At 33.7% G+C, this 20,393-nt stretch overlaps 2 protein-coding genes and 1 long non-coding RNA gene across 4 annotated transcripts in view; 2 read left to right on the top strand and 1 right to left on the bottom strand.

Moving 5' to 3' along the window:
- LOC126915785 (icarapin-like) overlaps positions 1-8,142 on the bottom strand; it is a 55,263-nt gene extending 47,121 nt beyond the window's left edge. The window contains exon 1 of the mRNA XM_050720795.1: positions 7,896-8,142. Within this exon, the coding sequence (XP_050576752.1) occupies positions 7,896-7,962 (67 nt within the window). The 5' untranslated portion in view covers positions 7,963-8,142. The remainder of the gene's footprint in view (positions 1-7,895) is intronic.
- On the top strand, positions 268-4,186 carry LOC126915795 (uncharacterized). The gene is made up of 2 exons (XR_007710334.1): positions 268-451; positions 3,709-4,186. It is a non-coding gene; the product is annotated as an uncharacterized LOC126915795 (long non-coding RNA).
- A 2,421-nt stretch (positions 8,143-10,563) lies between the features above and the next one.
- The window catches only part of LOC126915774 (transient receptor potential cation channel subfamily V member 5), a 68,503-nt gene continuing 58,673 nt past the window's right edge, over positions 10,564-20,393 (top strand). Inside the window, exons 1-2 of one of the 2 annotated variants that reach the window (XM_050720781.1) lie at positions 10,564-18,419; positions 20,054-20,279. In XM_050720781.1, coding sequence (XP_050576738.1) covers positions 17,598-18,419; positions 20,054-20,279 — 1,048 coding nt within the window. In that variant the 5' untranslated portion in view covers positions 10,564-17,597. The remainder of the gene's footprint in view (positions 18,420-20,053; positions 20,280-20,393) is intronic. The other variant, XM_050720780.1, reaches the window with a different exon arrangement.

Here is a 20,393-nt window from a genome sequence, read left to right as displayed (position 1 = left end):
GGTGTACCCCCTTTTTTCATTTAAATTACTCGAAGGCGGTAGTGGTGCGACGCGGCCGGCATACCTAATGGCCGCATATTGTGCGCTGCCACTGCCACTCAAGGCAAACCGAAAACACACTACTGCGTCAACGGCTGTTCGCGACAGAAAAATAATACCGAATTCCTCATAATTCGTGGCTGCTTTTCGTCTACGGATATATAGGTACAGGTGTATGCATGCTCTGGCTGTGTACGAGGTACACGTTACATTATCACGAGAAGATCACGTAATCGTTTATCCAAATGGCAGTGTATATTCTAGTCTACGTCGTCGAGTGCAGTTGGTCGAGGACATCGCAAGAGCTGGACTTGACTGAGAGTTGAGTAGAATAGGTGAAGAGTTTAAGTTGATTGAATGGCTGATTTGGATAGACAATGGATCATTCTAGTGGCTTTTACTAGTTGTCAAAGTAAGCTTTCAAGGTGAAGTTTTATTCGAAGGATTATTATTTGAAGGATATATTCGTGCTGTTAGGCTTGTATTAAGCTGAAGTTTTGTTCTGATGTGATAGTAGAAAGATAAAACTTGTTCGAATGAATGAAGAATGGCGTACGTTTAATAGAAAACGTTGAAATGATATATAACTATTATGTTGCTTTAAGTTATTGAATGGATTTTGAAATTTATGAGTAGTAGAATACCCTGAAGAAATCTTTGCGAAGGAATATCTGTTGTAATTATATAATCCGTTAATAGCTCTCGAAACTAATTAGACAAAGCGGAATAAATCGTAACGGAAATCTGATTCGTGCTGGTTCTAGAGATACGGCGTTTTAACATTCTGGTCTGCAGATGACGAACAGTTATAAACTGTTTATTCATTAATAAGTATATATACAGTCATTGTGTACCAATACAAGCAACACAGTTCTTATACTTTGATATTTATTTTCTGTTAGCCCTCAACAGCGTAATAAATTACCAATGACTATCGTGGCAGTCGCGTTAAACAAATATCAAAATCGTAATAAAACCTTGAGATTTTTCACAGCCAATTTTCAGAAACTATTTAGTTGAGTATGAAGTAGATCGAATGAAATAGTTCAGCGCACGCTGATTACAATAGTCAAATTAAAATTCAACGCAACGCGAAGCTTGCTCGATCCCATATTCTTGCTGTTGTACCGCGTTTCAACGTGGAAGATTATTAAGCAGGTAGATAGCGAGCATAGGTACGTATACAATAAACTGAGCAAGTGAGCGTGACACGAAACGGCGCGAGGAAGCGCAAACATCCATTTACGTTCGTAACGGATGCGTAAATACGTGTGCAGAGACAGAGGAATAAGTGGACGTTGAACGTTCCTGGCTACGTTCGTTGGCATATAAAAAGAAAGACAATACCTAACCAGTCGGCTCATGTTGGATAAATTAATTAACGATTGAACGATGTCGGAAGTAATTAGTCGCGTATCCTATTCGCGATATAATTAAATGCTGGTTAGCGAGGCCTTCACCCCATTTGTTACGAATTAATTTGTATATCTGCGCGATTCACGACAAATAAACTTCGTCCGAGCGGAATTAATCCCAGATGAACAAAAGTATGAATATCAATATTCGATGGTAAAAAAAAAAGACAAAAAATATGAAGTTAAATTTAATCCAAATCAAAGTGGTTTAAAAATCCAGAAAAGTTGGCAAAAATTGTGAAATTATTAAGTAGAAATTGTCATGCTGTATAGAATGTATTGAGAAGTCCTAAAGCTTATGGAAAAACTGAAAATGTGGGAGACCTCGTGTTACACCTGAACGTGACAGATGTGCAATTTTGGGCGTTGCCTCGAATTTTGAGGGAACTGCAAGGTCAATCACCGAAAATTTCTTTGAACAGAGAAAAATGATGTGTCATTAAATTTTGTGCACTTCAAAGCATCAACGTTTTATATTGTAATAAGATTCGTACAATATAACCTTTATTGGAAGGCAATGACCAAGCATTTTTACATCTAAAATAATTTTGCAACTGGCTTTACATAAGTATTACTCCGTTTTATAAACAGAACGATCATTATTAATTATGAAAGATGTCTGAAAAATTTAGAAGCACATTACATGCAAATATAGACACATGACTTTTCAATTAACGCAGATTCGCAAATCTTGACTAAACTATGATTTCACATAATAGAATATAATTTGACTTACAATGCGAAAAGTCGAAAAAAAAATAAATCGTAAAAAGTAAATCGAAAAAAATTTTCGATATACTAAATCTAACTTCCTTATCATTAATTTTGTTTCACGGCACAAGTAATTTTATGGTAAAATATTTGTCATGTTATTTTCAAACGTATCGTTGACACAAAGAATAGCCTTTATGGAAGTAAGAATAAAAATGTGATTGGTTGAGTACACACCTTTATCTAATTTAGTCTTCGTCTGTGTTGATTCTGGAACTTGTGCTAACTGGACGTTTCTTACGTACTTTTGCAAGTGCTGTATGATTTTGTATTTCGCAGATCTGTTTTTAAACCATCGCGTTGAAGACTCTTTATTTGGAGGTTTAGAAAAATTATGAAAATAAAACTTCTGTTTAAAATATTGTAAGTGGTACTGAACAAAATTAAATACAGTATAAATAGAATATAGTACAAGAGTTTTCGAAATGGATAGTCTTTGACAAACAACGCAGGCTTCAATTATCTCACGGTATAATGAAATTAAAGCAGAATATAATATTTTTGAAATTGGTAAAGTATATCAATATACTATGTTATAACCATGAAATATATTTAAATTTACGAATGTTTATGATGATATAAAAAGAAATTATAAATGTTTAAATGTAAACTGTGCTTTATTAATACATAGTGTATGAATTTCTTCAGTCACTTCCGATGAATCATCAAAAAATTATACCGATGATAAGTATGCTAACAATCAGGTGTAATACATATGCATTCCCAAAGATCCAGTTAACTACAATACGACACGGTCTATAAATTACTTTGAATACACTTTAGTTGGTGAATATATGCTTCACAGAGATTTTTATCTGTATGTGTTGAGCAAATTGGAGTTTATCAAAGCCATATTGAAAGCATTGGAATGTTCGGATAAAATTAAAACTATTAAAATTCTTATGGAGATAATAGTTTCTTACTTATGGCTTGCGGATTTGCGTCTTATGCGTTCAGAAAAAATTAATTAAAAAGACAATCACATGATTTTATCACAAAAATAGATTTAATTTATAAAATAAAAATACGACAGTTAAAAAGTAATATCTTTTGCTAGAATGTAACAACTTCCATTTTACATATAAATAATATCGTACAAAATCTCTAATCAACTAAAATTACCATTTACTCGTTTCTTAAATGTAAATTGACCTTAAAAATGGTGCAAAATAATATTTTCTGACAAAAATGTTCATCGTAAATTCTCAGTTTGCATATAATTGTTTAAAGCATAAATTTTTAAGCATTAATCATAATTTCAATAGCTTATTATCACATAGTATTATACCTGTTATCGTCCCTTGTCATTCTTGAAATTATGTTTACTATGATAAGTAAGCACTACAGAAACGTGCAATTAATTCATAAATTTTAATGGTAGAGAAAGAAATAGAAACAGGTCAACGAAAGCATACAATAACGATGCTTGTTTCTTTTCGACCTGCAACCTATATAGCCCGGCAATTCTCATTTTTTCCCCTAGTTTTTCATCAGGACAGACAACAATGCGAGGCATATTTGCGGAATAATGAAGCAACCCGGCACACGGCGCGACAAAATCTTGACTGACAGGAAACTTGGATCAAAACACAACTGGAGTAAACTCCGGTTCGACGGAAATTCATCCGAACAATTATCTTCGGAATGAAATGGTACCAATTAAACCAGTTTCCCCCGTTCTTCCGAGCTTGCAAAAACGACGTCGGTACTAATTAGCAAAGTCCACGCTCCAAGTGAATTTCATACCAGGATCTACAAGTCTCGGATACTCCGCCAACTATTCTGGGCTGTCTTCTACCTCATAAACGATCCAAAGTACTTTCAACAATACCACTCGGCAATTTCTTCCTGCGACAGAATACTTTTTTTCCCTCTTGGACACTGGATACGCATCCAGATTTTTGGTCAAAGCTAATTTTATCGCGTACCACTATTTTGGAAATAAAGCAAGGAAAATTTTACGTTTTACTTTTTACTTTACACTATTACAAACTATAAAGTTCAATTATCAATTTTAACTACTATCTTATCAATTATTTTATCTCACGCTATTTTTTACTTATCGTTCTTGTTTCTTTCTCAATGCTGCAATTAACATTTTTCAATTTTTCAGAATTATCGATTGCCTGTTGTCATATAGTAAATAATTCCCTTTCAGTCTAATTAGATATATGGTAAAACTTAATGACATTTATAAAATAAACTATCGATTAACAGTCAGTTTTAATGAATTATTTGCATTATTAAATTAATAACGATAGTTACTGTTATAACACCTATATAATTATACTTAGCCTTATGCATGTGGGAAAGAAGAACGAAGTAATGAATAAACTGTCGAGACGAACACGAGAACTTAATCAACGCTTTGAATACGTATTACGATGTAATCGGCTTAAAAAGAAACGAGGACTGACGGTTCACGTGCGAAAACGGAGACTGTTTATGTTAATCATTCGTTTTAATCAAGCTTTCAGACTATTTTAATTTTAACTACAAAGTAGTTATTTTTGTTCTTTGTTTATCTGTTTGGAGCTCCTATTTATTCACCACCTATGTGAATAAACTCAAAATTTACATTAAAAGTGTTGAACTTTAGGTTTCTTGCGATCTTCTGTAAGACACATTGCCTCTGCTTGTTTTGTAAATTGTGACATTAATTATAATGTCATATTAAATTAAATTAATTATTAAATTGACCCGATGATTGTTGTAGGTATGCATATTAAGTAATCAGTCAAATAATTTGATTTTTGAGTTTGATTTGTTTATTATTTCTAAATTGACAAGGTGAGAACATTACTCGTATTTTAAAGAGAAAAGTAAATTATTATACTAGATTATGTGTACTATATGTTAAAGATCAGTGACGATATTGTGAAAGAACAATGCTATATTTGAGAAATTACTTAAAGGATTTTAAGGATTGTACATTTTTTGAAACACTTTAATTTGGCTGAAATGCAAACGTGGATATGAAAGTGAAAACAGCTCTTTTCAATCATGTCACTTTTAATGACAATTTTGGAAGATATTCTTGGAAGAACGTTTTCGAGGCTGCAAGGTCTTTTGAATTAGTTGGAAAAATCATAATATGTATTTGAAACCATCGAATCTCTCAGAACATTGAAAAGATGGGAACAGTCAGGAATGTTAGATAAACTTTAAAATCAATATTACATACTTCGAATTCTTCAAGCTTTGAATTTGAAAAGTTTACTCGGAGTCTAATCATTAAAACTTATACATTTTTATTCTAGAGCTTAAACTTTCATTAGTATCTACCATAAACAAATTCTCATTACATTGTTCTTTTAAATGGTTTCACGAAATATTTTTCAAGCTAATGTTGTAAGCAATGCATTTAAATAAACGATTATCTGTTTATTAATTATTAGTATAATTTACCTCATCTACTACAATTGTTTATCAACTTCCTATTTTATTTCATATCCATTTTTCATAAAGTATTTATTGTGCTAAAATCCATTATTTTAATTTCATCTCTCACAAAAACTACATTACTTATATTGTAACATAATACAATAACCTGTATTACAAAATAATCCAAAATATTATACGTAAACAAATATAAGTTGATAACAAGATATCAACATTTAAGTAGGTAATCGTCCATAATATTTTAACTACCATATTCTCTTTATTTTCTAATATTCAAAAAATGATTTCACGCTAAAAAAAGCAATAAAATTATGTGACTAATATCGTGGAAAACTTCGTTGAAGCAATTTGAATTGCAACGTATTTAAGAGAATAACGCAACACTAGGCAAGATTTAAAACGTACAAGTTTAAATTTATACGCCACATTAAGGCACGAATTATACTACAAAAGAAATAAAATAAACATATATGCCAATTGGTAATATTCCTGGCTCACTTTCTACCAACAAGAAGAAGGAGAAAATGATTATTTGGGTGTACGGCCATACTGCATACAACTTTTCGCATAAAACTGTGTAAAACAATAGCAGGCCGACGCAGTTCTTGATTTGCGAAGTTTTATAGCAAGATGGCACTATTCCGGCAGGAAAATGCCCACTATGAGAAAAGTTAAGTCCATTTACAAATATGTACGCGCCTACGTATTCCGGCAACGAGAGATTTGTAGACTTAAAGCGAGAAAATTCACGAGATTTTCTTTACTAATAAGTCTATCTTTCGTTAATGTATACATATAGTCTATTGATATATTCAATGTATATTACTACTATTTATACATATACATATGTACTGCCGATCGTAAGTACTAGGATATCTATTAATATCTAGCAGGAATTGAATGCTTTTCACTGTCTCTAATTTCTGTATAATTTATTATAAATCTGTTATTCCATTTGCATTATATGCATCTGATAATACAATACTAAATAAAGCGAAATTTTTTAATTTTCCAATAAATATAATGAGTAAGTATGACAAGTTTTCTGAGAACTAAAGATTTATAGATATAAACTAAAACGAAAAATATTCACGAGATTTTACGAATGAATCTATCTTTCCTTAATGTTGCACTCGATTTATATTATTATCTATGCATAGTACTCTTTAACCCCCCGGAAAGATCAATCTCTATTACTATTATATAACTCTACATCGTACTATGTATTAGTCAAACGTTCCGAGAAGTTTCGAAAGTCTTGTATCAGATAAATATCGAATATCGTGTGTGTCATTGATAGTAAGAAGAACAATGTTTTGATTCGATCAGCTTGTTTGATATTGTTTGACGAAACCGATCTATGTCGATCAAGCATTTGTTTTGGATGTCTCGAGTCGGCGCGATTGTTATGATGAGTCACACACGATACCGAATCGGTTTATTCCCTGAACTATTTTTAGTAAATATTTCAAGTCGTCTATTCGTCACGAATATATGTAGGTATGTATGTAGATACATATGTATTTACATTATAGAATATAAAGTCGGCATCCATTATTTTAATAACGTTTAATTTAAAGCTTCTAATATTTTAACATTAAAGCTATTAATAACTGAAAAAATATAGAGCCTATACTAAGCAAATCTAAATGGAAGTATTATAAAAAATATATATATAATACAAAAAGAAAAACAAACTTTCCCAATCCCCAAATCCGATAATTGTAGTATTAACGATTGAAAAAAGGAAATATAATCTAAAAATTGAACGTTTCATCATGTACAACAAACAAGCTGCGATTAACGAATGAGCACTAACTTTTCGAACACTCTATACCTTTGTCTATACGTTGCGCCCCCGCACGTAATACTCGGTGCACGCATGCTCCTTTCGCTCGTAACAGCATTTATTCAGCTGTTACGCTACAAGATCACGAATATGACCTTAGCAATTGCCAAGGAATTCTATCGAGCGCGACTCTTTATTCACTTGTCCGTTCCCCTCGGAAAATTATTCAGTTGTTCGAGAACAACGAATTGAAAAACTCGATTCGTTGTAGGGTCGACAGAAACTAATTTCGAAGGTAATCCCGAAAGACAAACAACGATAACGACAGAGCGTCGAACGTGACCGGATCCATCTGTCGGCATAATTAGTCTCGGGCAAATTGTCCCTTCGTACGTCACTCGTGTCGAATTTTTATGCTGCAGACGAAAAAGTCGGGGCTTTTTCGTTTATTTGCAGTAACCACAAAACTGTGTACTCACCGGGGAAGCTGTGCGTATATGCGACGAAACACGCCGCGACGAGTAGAACTTCAGCAAAGGTTTTCATTTTTGTTTTCCTGTCGCGCTGATTTAGAAAAGCCGCTAGCGGTAAGTTTCTGCAACGATGATTCGATTAGTACTGACGGGTTCGGCTTCTTGCGAACGAGATTGTCACACAACTCGCGAGGGGATCAAGGTCACTCACAGAACCAGCTCACTGAAACTCGCTGACGCTTTGCACTACGACTTTTGTCTCGCGCCACTCTATATGTGATCGTTTGCCTGCTGCTCGACCAATCATCGTGTACCTCGCCGTAATCACGTGAACCATTGGTCACGTGACTGTACGGCGCGCTGCTTGACTCATAGCACAACGTTTTTTCCCGGTATTACTAATTTACATTCTACTATAATACATTCTGCTATGTCGCTATCGTCTTCAACAACTGTGTAAACAGAATGATCGCGACTATTCTTTATGATTAATTTTATAGAGAATTGCAAACTGATGTTGTTGATGTGATAATGATAGAGAACGCTATGGATGATACTGTGTTTTTTTACAGTTATAAGTTCTTTTTCCGTTCTGCAAATTTTTAACGTATGATTTTACGTTAACTACTAGCTACGATTATTTGCAATAAATACGTTGGAGAATTAATGATACTATAAGACGTAAAAGTCAGCCACAGCTATGTTATTTGTTCTATGAAATGGACTTAACGCATTATATTTGCAACCTTTATTATGCATGCGCATCTGAACTGGAATATCGAGGAGAATTTTATAGCAATGAAATTCAATAACTACTGTTTCAAATACAGGATTACTGATTCCGCTTGGCCGTGTTTGTATCGTCAGGTAAGAGATTATACTACACGTATATGTACGAAATCTGTTAATAATTCTTTAAATCTCTATTTTTAGATTTCATTGCAATGGAGGAGCTATTTGTAAAAATCAAATGTAATTCATCCAAGATATTATCGTGGTAGAATAAAATATTGTAAATATTATAAGTACATAATAATATTCAATCATTTTCTTCTATTATATAAAACAATTTATTGAAATAATTGATCTTATAATACCATATTGCATTCTTGCCAAAGGAAATATTTATAATTGAACGGAAGGTAAATTTCCTACAGATCCTTGATGTTGCGAATTCATCGATGGGTAGCATCGGTTTATTCATGAGTTTAATTTTTCTAACCAATCAGTATATAATCACAGTGTGCCGTTAATTATAGTGGTATGAAATTATGTACATACATAAATCAGTTTCATCGTTTCACTTACTTTTAATCAGGATTAGCTCATTTAATAAGAGTGGCCAGATGCAAGAAATATTTTGGAAGAAATATTTGTAAGAAATATTTGCAAGAAATATTATTTGCAAGAAATATTAGTCCCAAATAATTCCTTATCTGCAAAAAAAGCATATTTTCTTGAGAAAATGAAGAAAAATAGATATAATAAAGAAAATAACACCAAAAAATAAGAAAATAAACATTAACATATTTAAATATGTAACCCTTTATTGTTATATCATCAATAATATTGAAAAAATTTCAATTTTTTATATTTTTATCAATAGTTAATATTACATGTGCGTTTAATCATTCTGCACACATTCTGGTTGAGTTTACAAAATGAAATTAATTTTAACCAATTAAAAACTTTTTGTTCTAATTTTCTACTTTTTAATTATTTTGTCCTTTTTCCGGGGCTCCTGTATAACCTTGTTACATCTTCTGTGTAAACGGCCCTGCTTACAATCGTTCGAAAATACGTATTGTTCGTTTTCTTGAAATATCGAGGTAATGTTATATATCATGGAAATAAATTCAGATATAGGAAACAATGACATCAATCATATTATTTATTATCGAATGATTTGGTATTTCCGATATTACAAATAACCTTGGTAATGTTTCGAAGATAATTAATCTCACTCGGTACTCCGGTACTTGTAGGTATGTATAGCTACATTAGCTACATACATACTAATGATGTCTGTATATGCGTTGGTCTACCTTGAATTGTTATGTGCGGTAATCAGTCCATTTTGGTTCAAAGGTGAATTAGATTTCTCCGTGTTCCCCTAACACAAGATGATGTACAAGATGTTTTAGAAGTCAATGATGCAGGGAATAGTAATGAAGGTTAGTAGTGAAACAAACATTCTTTTCCACTATAACCCATTGTCGCTTCAATTTTACAAAATAAATTTATTAAGATTGGTGTCTATCATTTTTGTAAGTTTTCCATAAATTTGAATACGCTGTTCCTTTTTTTATATTATTTAATATAATAATATAAGGATAAAGTAACATAACCTAAATGTGGTTGGTGGTCGCACTACATATTTATATTTATAGCTACTATACTACATATTTCATATTTATAGCCACATTAATATGCAAAATATATCGCTATATAAAGTAGAATAAGACATTAGAAACACGATTTAATAATTAATGTCGTCGTGATATTCAAAATGGAAGTTTTCATTTAGTAAACGTTCGCAAAATTTCAATAACATTGCGAATGAATACAATTTCATTAAAAAATTCTTGTTCATTTAAATGTCAATCATTCATGCCAGATTGATTTGCACGTTCTACGATTTACAGTTTACCTCAATTCATCTTTACAAACATTACGTAAAAAATTCACGTCAAGGATACCTTTGCAGATATGCAAATATAACTGATCATTTCATATCACCACAAGGAAAGGTTAACTGTACATGCGATAGCAATAACTGGTTGTAATCGTAGAATAAGAAGAGTGTACACTTTTAACCTTGTTTTCATCGAACATGTGCAAGTGTGACACTTCCATGAATTTCAAAAGTCATTATTAACGAGTTCAGCCATTCAACAACGTGGCAATTTTTTTTGCAACCAGATACAAACAAGACCGTGTAATCGTCGACGAATGGAGAATTTGTCGACGAAACCACGTAGTTCCTCTTAGCTAATGATGCAATTTCAACAGGTCATTGAATACGCGAATGTTTCAAACGATCGTGCAAGTAAATGGCCTACAGTGTGAATCGTGAGTACTTATGCGAGCTGTTACGACGCACGTTAAACGATCATACGGTCGTGGAATATAAATGGGAAGTTTCATTAACGACATTGCACGTATGTTCCGTCGAATTTTCGAGATGCTACACTTGCTTGGAAACCAGCACCGATTTCGCGAAAATGCGCCCCGTGGATCGACCGTGATCTCGTATTTCATTGTTGTTTTTCTTTTCGTGTCCATTTTCTCCGATCTTTCCGGTCGAGTGTACGATTACGATTTATAACGTAGAAAATCTGGAATGGTGTTCGAGCAACCATGAGCGATCGGTTTGATCGTGCATCGAGTTAACAAAGCGAAATTGTTCGAGAAATATGTATTACATTTTCGTTGCGATTTTGCATAATGCGATTGAATAAAATTTACGCACGTGACGTGTTCGACGGTTACGTAATATTTTCGCCAGAATTCGATATAATGTTCGAAACGTGGCGATCATCGATAATTGATGTGTTATATTAATAGCAACAAAGGCACATCGGACAATGATTTGAAAAATAAAATAAAATCGATTTGCGATAGGCCAAGCAACAAAGCAGTGTTACCAATTTTCCGATATCCTGTAATAATGTTCGAACGATTTACTTCCTCCATTTCGCGGCGTTTCTCCGTAATGACTCGTTGAAATCGTGAAATTCAAGCGTAGAATGAATCGAACGATCATCAGTTGACGTAAATTTATTTCGAAGAGAAGATCAGGCGTCGGCGTTAATTTGGTGTCTCGTAAAGTCGTAAACAACGTGGCTTGCGTTCTAAATGGACGAGGATTTCCGGTGTTTTATCGGAGACCATAAAGCCGTGTGTTACGATTGTGCCCGTCGATATCCTGATCTTCGTCGCGAATGACTTTCTAGTATGATCTCTTTTGCAACGACGACAGTTCCTCTTTATTTTTTCTCTATTCTTTTTTGTTCTTTTTTTATCTTCCCGTTTTATCAGTTGCACCACTCGCAGAAACGAAGTGATACACCGTTGGTTGCGAGATACGATTTTTGTACTTCGTTCGATTAGTTTAAAGAATAACAAAACGGAACAGATTGCGTTTCTGTAATTACATGTTTCGCGTATAATGTATGATATTATGTAGTAGGTTCAAATTAAATTATTTTGTAGAAAATCATCTTTGTGCTCATTGCCATAATATTAATCTATTAATGATGTTATTAATATAAATATTCTCTTAATACCATTTATTTTTTAAAGCACTCTATTTTAACTGCTATTTCAAACGATAACTGTTATCTTTGTTTACCTCACCTGTGTCACTGTTATTTCCGTCTTCTGCTTTTAGTTTCTTTCTTTTTCTAGCTATACTTTTGTACTCGTTATTATCGCTACATCACTTACAGGAAGTGAAATTCAAAAAGTACTAGTCTTATAAATATTAGTTCCAAGTAAGGATAGTTTTTTGTTAATAATTTCCATTTCGATAATCGCAATTTCCAATAGTGAACAACGATATATGTAATCTATAATTTTAATTTCTTGCGTGTAAACGAAATTAGAGATTAGATATCATGATCTACGAGCAAAGTTCGAATAAACTTCCTCCATTTTATAGACGTATAAGATCTACTTCTCATTCACGAGCAGAGCTGTTAACTCAGAGAATATCTGTACATGTAGTTGCAGTAAACTTGGATTTCTCTGTCGTTAGCGAGTAATAATTTGCGAGTGGAAATGTATATATGCACAAATAAGAGATAAATGTTTAACGTTATTACAATCGTAGTGCTTGATGAAACGAAGGAGGAACGAATTTCGCTGTTAAATATGGTATACATACGTTTTCGCAGGATTCTCGTCACAACGTTGAATTTATTTGCTTGACTCAAGATTTCCACTGAGGTCTCTTTGTTTACCCAGTTTCACAAAATAGTCTATACTAGTCTACGTGATCGCAGTAACTGTATTGTGCCCGAGGTGAATAATGTTAATATGACGCAATCGGATTTTAACTTGCTGTAGGTACAACCGCGATTCATTTTATGGATAAAAAATTAATGATATAGGAATATTTCTTGGAAATGAAGCTTGACTCAGAAAAAAAGAATTGTATACAAGTCCCAGTTTTTTCCGCAAAACTTTTCCAGTATATTTTATAAGCAAGGTGAAGAGAAGAATGCTACATTGTATTTGTATTTATATTTATTACCTCTTGGCTTTCGGCTTCGACAAGCTCCCAATTTTATGCATGACTCCTTACAAATTCTATATAATTGCCTTCCTTACATTATACTTATTCTAATCTTACTCTTTACTTATCGCTATATAAACCTTAACTAATCATTTAAACAATTAATTTAATCAATTCTAAATTCTTAGTAACCTTCTGACAATTATACTGTGGTCTGATTCTCATTTTGTTTCTTGGCCACTAAAATCATCAGATATCTCACCAATGGATTTTCATTTGTGAGAAACTGTGATAGAAAAAGTTTGTGAAACACAAATTAATACGTATCAAGAGTTAATGCAAAGAATTACTATTTATTATATTTATTATATATATTTATTATATTCGTATATTTACGCAATTAAGGACAGTTTTCTTTCCATTTCCCAACAAGAAATTGGTAATACAATAGACTATATTTCCCATAGATGCCAATTTTGCATTCTTAATAACAGGCTACGATTTGAAATGGTATTATAATGCGAACCGATAATCAACTCCCATGTGATATTGAAGAAGAAAGTATCCCATTGTTGTTTCATATTTTTATTGTAACCTTCTAACGAAGCATTTAGGAGCAGGAGTTTATAAAATATTTTTTTCTTATTTTTGGTTATAGACTACACCGGTAAAGTTTTGCGGGAAGGTACTGAAATAGCCTGTACGTGTTTAGGAAAACATCTTTGCTGGAAACTTGGTTGGAGAATTTGTAAAACTATTCTGTAAGAACAATTTTTTGGTAACTTTAACTTGTTGTGAAATATTCCATCGTTTCCAACTAAACGAAATGCCCTGTATACCTACGTAACTTTGTTAGTGAACAATATGTATATGTCGAATATTTTTATCAAACTGCATGTCAGCTATTTCGAACGGTGTTGATAATTTGATTTTATTATATATATTTAACGTTGCTTCAACAGCGGAGGTCATTAGCAAAGCAGCACAGTTAACAGTCTATAATTTTAAATACAATTTTGTAGATATCAGGAATCGAAGAAGGTTCAGCAGATTTTGGCTAGAATCCAACAATTTGATAATATCATTAGACGCTTTAGTAGTTCTCCTAGTTTTAAGTCTGCTATATTGTAGTATATAATATACAATTACTTTAACATGAAATTGTGTATCAAGAAAAAGTGATTGTACGATTACGCAACTGTCTGGAATGTAATCTTAAGGTAATATTTGTTCCCTTATTAGAAATTAGGATATTGGTTGGTATCTATGGACAACGACAAAAGCTTTATGTGAAGAGTGTTCGACTGAATATTTCTTAGATAATGTGTCGTCAGGCTGCTCCTCATTATCGGTTAATAGTGCAATGATAGTAAGTGTGCTTCTCTGAGACTGGTACCAGCACCATTGTGCGACGCAAATGTTGAGTCATCACGACTGAAAATATCGTAATTACACCGACCGTTTACACATGTATATTTTCTCCTTGACTGTATGCAGTGTACCTGCAAATCGTGACGTGTCCAGAACATTCGAGCTTGAACTGCATGATTTGCTCGCGGAAAGAATAAAGTAATGCATTCGCGACCATTTCAACTCGCTTCCTTTAAATTGTGATTATTTCCATTTTTATCGGAGTTATATTTGAAAGTCGTAGTTCGAAATTTTAATAAAAGAACGTTATTCGGACAGAATGAGGTATTTCCATTTCTTCGGCGTTTAATTAAAGTTTTACGAAGTAATACGAATAATCCTTCTTCCTTTAATTTTCTAATTTTACGGATAACGGAATTATAAGCACTTAGATGCTGAATCATTGCATAGTAATAATATGCTTTGATTCGGTAACGTAATATTGCGAATTAACTTTCGTTAAAATAAAAAAATTTTGATTAATTATTCAAACGAAGGAAAGGTATGATTTCTCCGAAGAGGCTTCCAATTATTTCAATATTTTGATTATTCGTTTTTGATTATTCGTTTAAACACTCAGAAGCTTTATTGTATACGATGACTGTCAGGAAATCACTTTGAACATCTCGAGGACAGATTACGTTCTGGATGTAATTTACTTAGTAATCATGTAAAATAAATCTTATTGTGACAAAGTGTCACTCATTGTTCCACGAGACCTCACTCGTTAATGAAATACCGTGAACTACCTCGTATTGTATGATCTTCGCATTGATAATAACTGATTTAGTATGTTCTGTTTCTAAGTTTTGACAAGATTGGGACAAATTTTGGTAAAACTAATTTTCCTATTGCTCAAAGGCTTTTTACTTCTTAACCAAACTTTATTATCAAATTCCGCAATTACAAATATATTAAGTTGTGAGACGTAAATTTACTCAACAATGTTTCATTATCGATTAAACAATTATACAAAAGAATTACAGTTCATGGACAGCGAATAGTAAAGTTTGCTTTAAGTAATTGCTAAGTTACATTAAGACTGTAAGATTCCTTTCCGATCTTCAAAATGGCTGGACGTTTCCAAATGCATATTCCTCCAAGACATCTTACCATAGTTTCTATTTTTATTCCCAAGAAATATTTCATAATCAGTTGACTAACTTCCGACTGGTTCAAGTGATATTGATTGAATAATTTGCCACTTGGTTATGAACTAAATAAAATTTAATATGAAATTGTTCGAAAATTTTAAATACAACTTTATTAATTTCTTCTCTATTATATAAAATTATAATCATTGACTTTCTTAAAAAAAAAAAAAAAAAAAAAAAAAAAAAAAAAAAAAAAAAAAAAATAGTACATGTTACCGTGTGATTCATTCTTCACGTTCACGATATAACCTGAACACGTCAATTCGTTACGTATTCTTACAGACGAAACATTATTTTCTTCGAAAAAAAGATAAGCGAAACAAAAGTTGTTAAACTACGCTAAATGTACATTTTTCTTTCATTGATTTTTTTTTACGATTTGCACGTGATCTGCTCTTATTCTTCTCGTAGATATCCATTCAGAAAGGCGTTTCCGTGGTTCCATTCATTCAATCGACGACAATATGTCGCGACACAATCACGCAATCATAGCACACTGTCGAATAACATTGTTCGTTTCTTTCCGTAAAAGATTCATCGTAGACTGCTATCGCGGTTAAAAGTTCTATCGAAGTTGAAAGTCTTCACAGAGGGAAACATAATATTTCTATTACTCTCACTATGTTCTTGGAATTTTTAGATTCCAATCTTGCTTTCGTGATAATAAACAGAAAGACTTTCAATGTTGTAAAGAGAAAATGTAACTGACATAGGAGCGAGAAGACATGCATACTAACAACGGATCCTTCATATTTTGTTAAAAAATAAATTTATGTACTTTGATACATATTCTTTCATTATGAACAGTTATTGAAAAAAAAACTGATCAAAAATTGATATAAAAGCTGAAATTATAAAAAAAGAAATAAGAAGAAAATTGATATTATATGTATGGATATCTATAAATATATATAAATACATATTGACAATGATTTTGAAAAATTGAATTTTTATTATGAAAAATTGTTTTCGGACAGTAACAATTCCTTGTATTCGATAAAAAGAAAAATCTCACGACTTTCTCTGATCTCACATAATGAAATGAATCTGGAATCACCAAAAGCGAATATTTCTGTCAATTTCGTGCAGCTTTGCTTTCATATTTTGCAAGTCACGTCCACTGTCTTCCATGCTTTGCACACTCTCTTAATCGGTTTCTAAAATTATCTGCGGGAACATAATATTCAGACGTCACAATCTGTGTTAAGGTCGAGCGAAGGAAAAGTGGAGCGAATATTCGCTCGTCACTCTCGAACTGCATTTCACGCGAAAACTTTATCGACAAGCCGATGTTCCAAGGAAAAAGGAATGAAAAAGCGAAAAAGCATAAACTTACGATAGCCTTTTGAAAAAATAGATTAAACAATAAAAATAGAATAACAATATCTTAGGGAAATATTATTCAAGGCTGTATTGACGAGAAAAATAGGCTTTGACACAGAACCGAAAGTTTAGACATTACCCAGTGACTCTCCCGTGTCAAGCGGAGCCAGGCACTGTTTATAGATTACCACCGGGCGTACACTGTTGGTTGCTATAGCTTGAAAACGGTTTTCCACCTGTGTGCCACCTTTCGTCGGCACGAAGGAATCTCTCAAGGGTTGTATCCAGCGTGGGGGAGTCGATCACGGTTAGCCACACAGCGAAGTAACCCCGTCCATCAGGATAGAACTGTTGAAAAATGGAAGAACCCTTATCTTGGAGGATACCTGAAAACACTCGACAAGAATCCCATTCGGCTGGCAGTTGATAAACCGAAGGAAAGCATCGTGGAAAGATCGTAGGCCTATCGAGAGTGGCAGGTAAGAAGTAAAAAGGAAGGAAGAAAAAGCGTGATCTAGAGTGGACAAACGTCAAGAAAAAGACGTTTGGAGGACGTGAAAGAGCGTAAAGAGGGATGTCTGAATGGGTGGTGTCTGCTCGTGTCGAGGTCGCGGTAGCCAGGTGAATGCTGGCTCGATCCTTGATCGAGTGATCAGTCATGCAAGCGACGAGGATCAATGTCTATTGTATCGTCTGGCCAATTACAAGAAGGGTGGCGAGCTGATCGAGTCGTACAATCAAGGTGGCCAAGCGGAAGTGGAAAAATTGATCAGGGAACAGTTCGGTGTACTGATGTACGCAGATGGGAAGGGTCAGGCGATCAATCGGGCGGAATATCTACGTTGGAAATTCCGTGACCTCGAGCAGGTTGTGCTGCCAATAGAGGCTTCTTTGTCACAGTTCGATCCTCTAGCTCAATGGAACGATCATGAAGCATGTTGGCAGATGCAATATAGAGGATCACTCGGAGAGACTCTCCTGCATGTCCTGATTATATGCGATACCAGGATACACACACGACTAGCGCGTATTCTGCTTAAGTGCTTTCCACGATTGGCTATTGACGTAGTCGAGGGCGAGGAGTACCTCGGCGCTAGCGCTCTGCATCTCGCTATCGCGTACAACAATAATGAACTGGTTCAAGATCTCGTGGAGGCGGGCGCGATTATTTCTCAGAGGGCGATAGGCAGCTTTTTCCTGCCTAGGGACCAACAACGAACGAATCCAGCTAAGAATACGGATTACGAGGGATTAGCATACCTGGGAGAGTATCCCCTCGCCTGGGCTGCTTGCTGTGCAAACGAGAGTGTTTACAACTTATTACTCGACTCTGGCGCTGATCCCGACGAGCAGGACTCTTTTGGGAACATGATACTACATATGGTAGTCGTTTGTGATAAATTGGTATGTACTTGTTAAATTTGTTTATATCGTACGTTATTCTAAGCAAATGTTAATTTGAATTAGTTTTATTTCTAAAATATTCTTTGAATATTTCTATTTCACTGTTTCGGGAGTATCTTTTTATATTATTTTCTATATTATTTCTATATTATTTTTCTATATTATGTAAGTTGGTTAATCGAACGATATCTTGTACAAGCATATATCGTTATTCAAGGTTCAATTCGTGGTAATAGTTAATATGTGATGCTTTTTTTATTTTTTCTGATTCATTTTCACCACATCTTTTATACCACATTCAGTCGTATAAGATCTCTATGAAAACATTTTTACGATATTTTCCTTAACAAATTATTGACAGAACTACTTCTTACGTATATGTATATGCATCTATTCTGCATAAACATCACATCATAATTCTCGAAGAAGAAATATCTATTATTATTTAAAATTGTATGTCTAGAGAACCTCGAACAATAACTTACGATTGTTTTCTACAGAAATTTTTAAAACAACACTGAGCACTTGAATTCCTTGTCCTATAGCATGAGTATACCTAACTATAATTCATACATGATAAATAGGAAGCATATTGACGACAATTTAAAAGAAGGTTTCGCGATCTATCAAATGTAGACGTAATCGCAGTGTTTAAAAACTTAATTAACTAGTCTAGCCATAAAAGCTTTATGAGATAAAGGATTAATAAGCCTCATACGGGTTTAAACGATAAAATCGAATTAGCATTCACGACATCAGACAGAATATATCGAACGAACAGGCAAATTAATCGACTCACCATAAATATTATTTTGCGTATTGGTAATTTCCATATAACGCAATTAAAAATAGTTTACTCGGTTATCCGGTGTAACAACGCTTTAATAAAGGTTAGTTGTTGGCAAACTGGTCAAAAATTGATCGCTATGTTGATTTTTTTCAAAGAAATCGGAAAAAATTTCAAGCTGCAATTTACCAATATTTTTGCCAGACCTTTTTATTTTTTATTCGTAACTATCTGCATTTTTTCACAAGGTTATATCGGTTTTCGTGGAAATCATGATCCAACCAAGTCGAAAGTTATTTCGGGAGAGTGCTGCATTGATAAACAATTAAATATAACAAAGCGACGGTGTATAAAAATGGAACATCGAGTATTCGAAAACTCGATTAACTACCATTTGATTTGTTTACTTATACATACGTACACATGTAATACCAAGTCCATGCGACTTTAACCTCGTATGACTTCTTCTTTTGAAAAGGTAGTGAAAAACAAGACAGTAGAGGAATTACGCTTTTATATGTGTACATTTTAGATAAATTTTTTTCAACCCCCGTAACACAATCAATATCGCAAGTTTCTTCATAATATTCATTTTCATTTTTTTATCTTCATCGCTTATTTCATTGTTATGTTACGTATCTAATATTACAATATCGTGCACGAACATTCTATCCGCTATTTACTTGCAACGAATATATAAAAAAGAGAGAAAAATCGATATCACTGACCCAACGCAAACGAATACCATCTTAAACAAGAGACCACACAGCGTACTGGTCTGTTTTTCTTGGACCATCGAGAAAGATTTCCGCTAAATCGAGTACAATAGCACGGCTGTATAACGCAGGACATGTTCGGGTATGCCCTCCGTCATCCGAAGCTTCCTGCTCGCAATGGGATCGTGAATGCCGCCGGACTGACCCCATTGACGCTCGCCTGCCAGCTGGGTCGCGCAGAGGTCTTTCGGGAGATGTTGGAACTGTCTGCACGAGAATTCTGGCGTTACAGTAATATCACCTGCTCGGCATATCCGCTGAATGCACTCGACACGCTGTTACCTGACGGCAGAACAAGTACGTCGTAATGCTAATCGAATTACACGCTTTCGAGAATCGTCGTCCGGGTTTCGTCGTCCACGAGCAACGTTCAAGTGGCCACTCACTTTGTGACGTGCCTTCGTATAACTG

This window comes from Bombus affinis, chromosome 4 (assembly GCF_024516045.1).
Source record: "Bombus affinis isolate iyBomAffi1 chromosome 4, iyBomAffi1.2, whole genome shotgun sequence".
NCBI classification, from domain to species: Eukaryota; Metazoa; Arthropoda; class Insecta; order Hymenoptera; family Apidae; genus Bombus; species Bombus affinis.
The sequence above is the reverse complement of the archived record's forward strand: the minus strand, read 5'-3'. Positions and strand labels throughout refer to the sequence as shown.